A 10,614-nucleotide genomic window follows, 5' to 3' on the forward strand; every position below is an offset into this window, starting at 1 on the left:
GCTGTGGTGGGAACCCCCCTCGCTGAGTCCCTTGCCCCCTCACCCTGGCTGGGCAGCTTGTCCCAGCCTCTCCCTTGCTGTCAGGGCGCTGATCTGCCTCCCCCCCTCCGGCCCCCAACACTCTTTCCCTCCTTCCTCTGCCCACCACACCAGACTTACCAGCTGGAGACAGCTGTGTCCAGCATGGTGAGGACTGCTGCCTGTTTAGTCTATGGCCAGATCTCTGAAGCAGCACTGAATCTTCAGATTCAGATTTGGCCAAATTGAATCAAGACAATGATTCAAGTCACTGAATCGAATCACTGTCCCTGCGAATCAGCCAAATCCGAAACGAATACTTGCCACTTCTCAGAGCCCATTTGTCCAGTGCCTTTTAGAGTGGAAAAACTAAACAAACAGGCTACCTGCTTCTAATATGCTTTACAAATGCCATGTGATTTGTTCTTCAACTGTTATAGTTACTGTGATTCCTTGGAGCATTGTTTATAATGAAAACATGTATAATCTTAGCTTCCTTGCTAGGTTGTTATTATGAACAAGTGTATTCTTTTGAATGGGTCATTAATGCACTTTTTGGGCTGTATGGGCCATTTGTGTTCACTTCAAATGTTTCCCTTCAAATATTAGATAGACCTGCTCATCATAGCAGAATAATGATAAAATGTGTTGTTTTTGTGGTGGTTGGTGACAATTGAGCAATAATGGAGGGCAGGAGTTGAGCTTTATAAATATAATCCTTCACATTTGTTTTTTTTTTTGAGTGAGTTCCTTACTTCAGTACTCATGAAATGTAAATGTTTAATGCTTTTCCAGAACACATTGAAGAGGAAACCTTTAAAATTAATCATGTTTAAAACACTCAACTTGAAGATTGTAATATGTTTCTTGGCTGCTATACGCAATAGCATTTGATTGTAAGTTGACTTACAAATATTAAACAGGAGCTGTTTAAATATGAACTTATAAGCATAGTACAGGAAACCCTTGCTATTCATGGGGGAGAGCAGAGTCGGGAGGCAGGCAGAGAGTGAGCACCAGGGACTGGGAGGGAGGCAGCGGTGGCGGCATCTTTTCCCCCAGAGGCAGCCGCAGCATTGCTCGGGGGAAGCGGTCGGTCCCCGGGCGCTGTGAGGGAGCCCTGTGAGCAATGTGGGGGGGGAGTATGGGGCAGCTGTGGGGTCTGACAGGGAGCCCTGGGTCAGTATTCACGGATTTTGTCATTCGCGGGGATCTCTGGAATGTATTTTCTGTGAATGGCAAGGGTCTGATGTATTTGAAATGTAGGTAGCAATACTCTCTAAAGATCACAGCCAAATCGAGCCTAGTTGTGCTAGGCATTGTGCAAGCATAATAGATGACTGGCCCTGCCCCAGACTGTTCTGTTTTAGTATCTGAAGTGAAAGTAAAGCTTTTAAAGCTTCCCCGTTATCACTGAGGTTCAGCTATTGACGAGTGCTGTTAATTGCAGGCAGCTTGTTTCCATAGCTGCTGCTTTGCTTTACAGGCTGCTTTTGAGTTGTTTTGTACTTAATAATGTAAATGGAAGATCTTGAGGAACCTCCAGCACCTGGCAGGCCAGAATAACAAAGGGTTCAAAAACAAAACTGTGGAGATACCAAGAGAGAGATGAAGTAAGACTCCTCAACTGACTCCCTGAACCTCTGTTGTCATTGTTGTATCTTGAGTAAAGACTGTGCTTTGTCCTTTTTTTGTCATGAGACTGAATTAGGCTTTCTTTTTTGATCAGGTTTTAAACAAATCTTGTACAATAATCTAATTATTAAGTGGCTCACTTCTGGTCTTGTTTTGATATAGTATAGTAGAATGAATAGTGACTAGTGGGTCACTGTGCAAGGGGGAGACTACATCCAAGCATCAGTCTATCTTGTATCTGTGAACAGTTCAAGTTCTTGGGTGAGTGCAGGGGAGCTGGGTTGCAGTTCATCTCCAGTTAAAAGTGCATCTTTTGTTTCAACACTTTTTGCAGAACAGCCACATTCATTGCGCCTACCAGATTCAGGAATTTACTTTGTGCAGATTCTGAAACAGTTAGTATATGCCTAGACACGTTAAGTAACATTATCTACTGACGTGTTTTGAAACCCAGTAGTTCACTTTAACCAGCTGACGAATGTGAAAATACAGCTTTCTTTGACCAGCTGCAGTGTAATTTTAAAATGTTGTTTACATGTATTAGTTAACAGAATTTCATAAAACATCTCACCTCTAATCTAGCCATACCTGGCTCATACTATGCAGCGCTTTAATCCACTAATTAAAGCTTTGTTGATTTCAGTTGGACCATTCAAAGAACAAGTCTACTGTTTAACAGTAGCATAGCTAGGGTGGGGTGAGCAGGGAATCAGCCCCAGGCATTCACTGTGCGACAGTGCCAGAATCCCACTCCTTCCCTCAGGGAGTTGTACTATGGCAGGGGTAGCTCTTCACTACCCCTGCCCAGCCATAGAAACAGCCCCACACCCAGCAGTGTGGAATGGGGTTCCCCACCCCTCTCCCAGCAAGTTTTTTCACAGTAGGCACAGCCTTGCACCCAGTAGCATCTCTGGGTAGGGAGGATCAGGGCCCCAGGGGTAGCTCCCAGGAAGCTGGTGCCATGTAGCTATGTCACACTCTCTCTCTGTCCCTGCCACAGCTGTCAAGCCTCTCTACAAAGGGAAGGCAACATTAGCAACAGCAGCAGCTGTGTTCCTTGTGCAGCGAGCCCTACCAAGTAAGGCTTCCCTTTCCCTTACCACCACCCCCCACACCCAATCTACAGTGGTCAGTGTACCTCCACACACCCTGGGCACTAAATGAACTTGTTATGCCTCTGCCTGGCATGTTGAAGGGTGAAAATGTGGTTTTTTTTATAAACAAAGTGAAGTTTTGAAGTAAATCAAAGCATGTTCATGAGATTGCTTTGTAGAAATTTAGGACTGTTCCAAAAGTTAAATTTAAATGCAACTCTCCTACATTTATATCTCTTCCCCCTTCTTCATATGAAGGGAAAACATCATAGACATTATAGTGCAAGTATTAGAATACCCTTTAATTATAGTAATGCAAGTTGCACCATTTTATTTTTCCATATTGTATATGCTAGTATAGTAAGACTAGGGTAGTGTTTCTTAATTTTTTTAGACTTAAGGCAGCCCTTTTTAGAGTCAAGCCACTCCTGGCTCTTAATCATTTTTTGACTACAGAAAAATAATAAAGCAGCAGTCTTTCTGTTGCAAAGAATTCAGCAAGACAACTACAGGCCAGAATGTTTTTAATGTGATAGATTCCCTATGAAAACAGTTAAAATTCTTGTTTAACCTTATTCAGGAAGAAAAATAAAAATACCATATTTTATCATGTATAGATATCACCCCAAAATAAGATATTCCCCTTGTTTTTGAATGACAGAATAAAGGAAAAAAGTTTTTTCCCCAGAGTTATGGCTGCATAGAGCAAGGATAGAGCCTAATTTTCAGCTGACTCATCCTCCCTTTCCTGCTTAACTAAAATCTGAAATCCCAGCTGCTGTTGAAAACTGGTCTCCATCAGTGGATCTATAATTCTGAAGTGAACTAAAGAGTCTCCAGGGCTGTGAAATTGGAAAAGTGACACCAGGAGCAACTAAGCAACTATCAGACAGCAAAGTTGCCCTAAGAAAAGTCAGATAAATTAATGGAACATCAAGACCATTCAAAAAAGAGAAATAATCATTTACACATGTGGAATGAAGAAGAATGAGCTATTAAGTCAACTGAGTGTCTTAACTGCCTGAATAGAAATGCCACACTGCTGCTGCACTGTGTACCAAAAATCAATTCATGTACTTTTATCCTGGGCAGAAAATCTGATTTGCGCAACTACTGTAGACTCCCCTCAAAATACCCCTTTGTTCATTCCTTAATTTTAATGGTCAATAGGCTCTTCACAAACATTTTTGCTGTTCCTTTCACTGATCATTTAAAGTATGTTTCGCTCGTCACTATAAACCTGTCAACTAAATGTCAATGGTAGAATGTCAACTCTTAAGGAAAAGGAAGATTTGTGCATGCATTTAACATCTAGTGCAATGGGACCTACAAAGTCATATTCTACTAATGCCTAGAGGCACTGATCAAAATAATTACTGGGATTTTTTTTTTTAATGGGGGAATATATACTTTATTTGGTATGCTTTCTTTTTGTGCCTTTATAGTAAACTGGAACAACAACATCCTGCTACTGAACAGACATGCTGTTTAAAGTTCTCCCAATGCCTTTGAAGCAGTACAAACTGCAAGGGTGCAGATGTTTATGACTGAACAAGCACTTCAAAATTGACCCTCAAAAAAGAGGAACATCCTTGAAGTGCTTCATTTTTAAATGCTGTCTGAAACGCGTGCACCTCTAAGCAGAGCATGGCAAGAGGTTTTTGGTCCCCTGGCATCTCACAGGGGAGAGGGAACAGTCAATGAGCACTTTTCTGCGTGTTCAGGTGTCCTTAGGAACCTCCAGAGGCAGAAGCATGCAGGGATACTTGCTCTCCCACCTGCTGACTGGAGAACACTGCCACTGTGTGCATTTATGGTCATTTTGAAGTGTTCAGTGGTGGGGAACCACATAGAACACGTGTCTGCAGTGTGGAAGGGCTTGCAATTTGAAGCACACTAACGTGGAGCAAAATTTGGAACATGTCAAATGCATGTCTGTTCACATCATTACTTGGTCTGAAACAGGTGAATCATTCCTTTTTCTGTGAAGTTTATTTCATTTAATCAATTAATAGGCTTATATTGGTTTCATAACTCACTGAAGATTCCTAAACTGTCTCTTTCCTGCCATGGCAGGGGGTCGGACTTGATCTGCTCAGGTCCCTTCCGACCCTACCAACTGTGAAACTATGTCACTCTTATAGTCGCTATTTATAAAAATGTATTCTTTTTTCTAAGTAAATTGTAAATTCCTTCAGATATAATTTAAAGTGCACCTTCTGTTATGTAGACACGCATCAAATTAGTCAAGTCCTATTTTTTTCCTTTTTGTAAAATGGCTTGGGTGCTTTTACAACGATCGACTTAAACATAGGTGAAAGTTATGTTCTAGAGCTGCAGCTGAATTCCTTTTTCATAAAAATGATTTAGTAGTAGTAGCTTCTGTCATATCATTACACTTTCCTTTTTGTGTTCAATTTTAAATAAGTAACACGTTTTTCGTAACTTCATTGTTTTTGTTTAAGCTTAATTACTAGTAAAAAATTTTACTATGATAAAATTATTTGAGTATGGAACAGTTTTATGGGTTCATAGGTAAATCTTTTAAATACTATAATATTCTGTGATGAGCACCCTGACAAGATTTCAGGTGCACATATTGAGATATTGAAAAACTTATGAAAAATTAATGCATGGAGAATCAGTCTTTGTTTGCTTTTTGTTATTTATAGGATTCAATTCAGATTAGAGGCTATTTTAAATCTGTAATTTGAAAGGGTTAAAAGACTGCTCTATTGCTAGGTTACTAGGCAGGAGAAAAGAGATCCTGTACTTAGAACTTCTAAACCAAGTGGCAGAAAGACAAGTTTTAGCAGGAGAGTTACTGAAAAACAGGTTTTACCCAGACCTGTTCTGCCAGTTATAACAAGCATCCATATTGCATATAAGAGAATAGAATAAATGTTTTTGTTTCTCTGCCTGCTGGTCAGATTTTGAAATGTTGGCTAGTCAAAAGGAAATCGGGAAGAAGAATATGTAGAATACAAGAAGGTCATTAACTCCGGTTGTTTGAGAGTTTAGTACCATATTCTGTCAGGCCATAAAAAGAACCTTTTTCAGTAGTACATATTAAGTGCTAATGGTATTAATACATCAGGAGGAAAATAGACCCTTCCAAAGCATACTGCTTTTATCCTTTCAGTATGAAAGGCATGCTGATCTTCACAAAACAAAATTCTGGATCAAGTTGTGGTATTTCTATTTTAATATTAACCAACTAAAAGGAATTACAGGCTTTCTACTTCCATGTTTTTTAGGTGGTTTCAAACACCATCGCAGGTTTTCTATCATGCAGCAACTGAACATGGTGGAAAAGATGTCTATCCAGGGCAGTGCTTATGGGAGGGCTGTGAACCTTTCCAGCGGCAAAGATTTTCCTTCATTACCCACTTACAGGTACAGATTTTTCTCTATTTTGTAAAATAAAATGTGGAATTCCTTTAAGGATGTTTGCATACATTTTCTCTCTTTTTTCCAAATAGGATAAGCACTGCTCCAGAGATGCTCTGCTTGCAGGATTGAAACAAGATGAACATGGACAAGCAGGAAATCAGAAACCTCCTAATAAGTAAGAGACCTAAACCTAGTTTCCTAGCAAAAATGGAGGGATAGACAGAAATCACTGAAATAATTTTATATATTTATAATTTTATTTGTCAAATATAGCTCTGGGTGCAATATAGTATTGTAATCTAATATTCAGGTTACAAGGTCATGCTGGCAGTGATGATAAAAAGTAGGCAAGAGATCAGAAATTGTAACATCTGAGGAAGTCACAAAAGCATGTGAAACACAGGTGGGGAAAAAAGTTTAGTAACTGGTGTTCTACAAGTAATTGAAGGTGGAGTGTGCACCTAAACTGTAGGAATCATTGATTTAAAGATGAGCAGAGTTTTAGTAATGCAGAGGAATACTGTTTGTGCCTGCTCTTAGATTCTCCCATCTAACCAGCACTATCATTTTATTATAGTAAAGTGGCAGCTGCACTATAATTAAGGTTGAGTGTCACTTCCTGTGTACATATTTAATAACTATTCAAAATGTTCTAAAACTACAAGTGACTTCAACTGTTTACATTTTTCTGTGCCTTGTGGAGATTTTGGAAGGATTAGTGGTTTAAGTGTGCAGTTATGAATTTTTACTGTGCAAGTATTTTCAGTGTTAGATGGAGGATAAAATATTCCAAGGTAGGGTAACCAGCCCCCAGCTTGCCTCCAGAACCATAGCAGTTGGCTTACCAAGGCTCCCACAGGTTAGGAAATTTGGTGGTGCAGAAAAAATAGCAATTAATACTCTTACCCCTCCCCTGCTGTCAAATTACCTAACCCTACCTGGTCAGATCAGGGCCAGACCACACCCCCTTGCCCATGCAGCCAGACCAGGGCCAAACCATGTCCCTTTTGCACAGTTGGATCAGCGCCGGGTCTGTTCTCCCTGCCATGCAGCAGGATTGGGCCCCCACAACACCAGATTTTGCCCATCAGTCAGATCCAGCATGCAGATGGACTGGGCACCACCAGTGTGGCCCATTGGGTTAAAATGTTGGACCCCACCGTAATGAAATCATTGTGGACAATAGGACTGTTGTGTATGATTTTTTTTTTTTTAAATCACTGAGTGGTTTGGTCGAGGGACTTCTGATACAACGTCTCTCTGATGTGAGCTGCTCTTTACATTCAGGTTCCTAATCTTTGGTTCAGAGCTAGGGAATGTTGGGTGCTGAAGCAGTGTGGGGTTGGAAGGTCCAGGGATAGGGGCATTTGCCCCTTGATTAACTTTTGTGCTTGGAGCTGCAGTCAGACAAAGCTTCTAAGGGACGAACATATTTCAGGTCATTGACCCTTATTGGTCTAAGACAAATGTATAGTTGACTGAGCCATATTGTCTGGCCTTGGGGTTCATGTACAGGTGCAGCAAGAAGAGGTTGGGTCCACTACTGAAATCCAGGGTATGGAGCCTCATTGGGAACGTGTGTTGGTGGTAGGGGTTGAACAGCAGCTACGCACACGCACACGCGTCTGGATCCAGCCTGTAAGAAGCCCTGTAGTCAAGATCTGGCCTGAGCACCCAGTGAATCTGACGTTCCTGGTGCATTTTGAAGCCCAGTTCAGTGGCTGAAGCTTTGAAGAATTTCCTTTAAAAGGGTTTTTATTTCTTGCAGTTCTTCAACAAATAAGGGATTCTCCTCAAAGGGGTATTACTATCTGGGAGCTTAGAAGCAGCAGCAGAGCAAGCCGTAAAGGGGAAAGGTGGGCATGTTTTCCTCCAGTCAAACTGGGCTGAAAGGGTGCTCCACATACGCATAGAAATAAACCCATCCTCTCTTTTTTTTTTTTTCCTGATGATTGTATCAAGATGGGGTCATCAAGCTCCACTTTCTTTTACTGCTGCTTCTGTGGCGGGGGTTCCCAAATTTTGTTCTGTGAATTGACATAATGTCCATTCATTTCACAATAGTTTTTAAAATGATGATCCATAAACCAAACAATTTTGGAAGCTGTGTTGTAGGGGGAAAGGAGACATCAGAGCAGTGTGGGAGGGGGACGAGAGGGGGGCAGAACTATGCCAGGAGGGCTTTGGAGCTTCAGCCCTGTTTTCCCAAACCTCCAAATATATATTTCCATTTTTGTTCCACCCTTCAGAATGCAGCCTCTGAGATCAGGAGAAGTATTTGGGAATTAGCATGTTTTGTGTATGCCCTTAGAGCAGTGTTACATAATTAAAATAGGATGCATCTCTAGAGTGGCATTTTAAAATAGGATTTAGATTTCTAAAATGCTTCAATAGAAAACTCATTCAAGTTGGTTTTTACAAATGCTCGATTTGAATCAATGATTTACTTTCATTTAAAAAATGTGATTTAAATTAGTTGAATTTAAATCTCTGACCAGAAATAATATTAATTTTTATAACTGCACCTGGCATAGCTGGTTAAATGTTCAGATAGATTGTGAAGATACTCCTTGCCCTGATCTTAGACGGCAGTTGAAAAGCTATATTCCCCATTCACTCAAATCTTGGCTGACAGAGCACTTCTTCAGACACCCATCAGAAAGCTGGCTTGTGTCATTGAGTTCAGAGTATTATTTTGCCACTACAAATGTCATATATGATATGGAGTGGTTGTGTCAGGAAGATGTGTCCTTTAATGTTCATCATGAAATGATCTCTGGCATTTGTGTGCCAGGTTTCCCTATGTTGAATCCAAAGATGAATCTATTTAGTTGTGAATACTGAGAGCTCTTTACTTGTCAACTACAAGAGAGGGAAAATTCATCAGAAGTAGAGTTTATCTAGATAGATTTCAATCTGTTAGAAAGCAACATAAAGATACTTAATACCTTAATATCTTTGTCAATTTAGGCCACCAAATGCAGGGGGTGCTGCCTCTGCTCCCAGAGCACAGAAGGCCATTGTGAATCATCCTAGTGCTGCCCTCATGGCATTAAGGAGGGGATCAAGAAACCTTGTCTTCAGAGATTTCACAGTAAGTAGAGCATGGCTTATGGATTTGAAGTTAATTATTCATTAATTTGGGTTTTAATGTTTTTCTTCCTTTTTTAGGATGAAAAAGAGGGACCAATAACTAAACACATCCGATTAACAGCTGCCTTAATATTAAAAAATATTGGTAAATATTCAGAATGTGGTCGCAGGTGAGCATTTTGTGATTCTTCTTGTACCAAAGCAAAACATGTTGCTATGTGAATGATTTTTATATTCCAAATAATAGGTGGGTTTATTTCATAATTTTCAAAACAATTTCCATATAAGGGTCTATTTTGAATTGGCTATACTATTATATGCTACCTCTGTCTTCTTAAAATATTGCATTGAAAGAGGAAGTCAAAAAGGTAAAGGAAAATCAGTCAAATGTATACATGTGTATGAAACCAATTTCACCTTAAAATATCTAATGTAAACCATCTCAGAAAGGATTGTAATCAGATAGAATAACAGAAAAGGCTACGAACTTGATTGGAGTAGTTGGGGTTCTTTTTTAGCTTTTTGTTGTCTCCAACCTTGCAAGCTGGTTAGGAAGAGAGCTCTTCCCTGATGAACAAAATTCCTGTTCATAGATCAGGGGTGGGCAATTATTTGAGCCTGTGGGCCACATAAGCAGTTCTGCAGAGCTGCCGCAGGCTGGTCAGAACCTTTCCCTGCCCCCGCAACAGCCTGGAGTCCATGCACCCTGCAGCTGCACAGCCCCAGCCTTGACCCTAGCCCACCCCATGCCTGCTCTGTACTTGCCCCGGCTGGAGCAGACCAGCAGAACCCATGCACACAGCCCCAACACACACACAGCCCCAACATGCACGCACGCACGCTGTGTGCACAGGTTCCAGCTGGTCCAGAGCTAGTCTGCTCCACCGGACTGAGTCCAGAGTGGGCTCAAGGTGAGCTGGGGTCAAGACTGTGCACACAGGTCCTTGTCAGTACCACAGGACTGGGGCAGCAGCAGCCAGAAGGAGCTGCAGCTGCCACTTGGGCTGCCTAGAAAGACAGTCTGGCTGCAGAGCCACCCCAGCCCCAGGGGGCAGTGGGATGCACCATAGGCCAGATGGTGCCTGGGCCAGGCAGGACTGAGGGACCCACCACGGGCTAGACAGAGTACCTCTCTGGGTTGGATCTGATCCGCAAGCCATATTTTCCCCACCCCGTATTAGATTATATATTGTAATAATAATGAAATGCTGTGTAGTTCTGTCACATGATTAAATTTGCCTAGATAGCCTACCAAAGTTCACTTATACTAGCATGTCAGAGTAGGAACATCAGAAGACCTATATCTCATAAGTTATATAGACAAAAAAAAATTACTTTAGGAATCAGGAGTGAAATTGGGTTGCTTTTATTACTATTAATA

The 10,614-nt window shown here is 41.1% G+C and overlaps 1 protein-coding gene across 3 annotated transcripts in view; it reads left to right on the forward strand.

Annotated features, from left to right (window-relative positions):
* Positions 1 to 10,614, forward strand: part of ARID2 (AT-rich interaction domain 2) — a 166,117-nt gene that overhangs the window by 152,245 nt on the left and 3,258 nt on the right. For all 3 annotated transcript variants that reach the window (XM_090042391.1, XM_090042392.1, XM_090042393.1), the window contains 4 exons: positions 6,005 to 6,143; positions 6,230 to 6,315; positions 9,111 to 9,234; positions 9,312 to 9,403. In XM_090042391.1, coding sequence (XP_089898517.1) covers positions 6,005 to 6,143; positions 6,230 to 6,315; positions 9,111 to 9,234; positions 9,312 to 9,403 — 441 coding nt within the window. The remainder of the gene's footprint in view (positions 1 to 6,004; positions 6,144 to 6,229; positions 6,316 to 9,110; positions 9,235 to 9,311; positions 9,404 to 10,614) is intronic.

This window comes from Crocodylus siamensis, chromosome 4 (assembly GCF_052110815.1).
Source record: "Crocodylus siamensis isolate JL-2025a chromosome 4, ASM5211081v1, whole genome shotgun sequence".
Lineage (NCBI taxonomy): Eukaryota > Metazoa > Chordata > Crocodylia > Crocodylidae > Crocodylus > Crocodylus siamensis.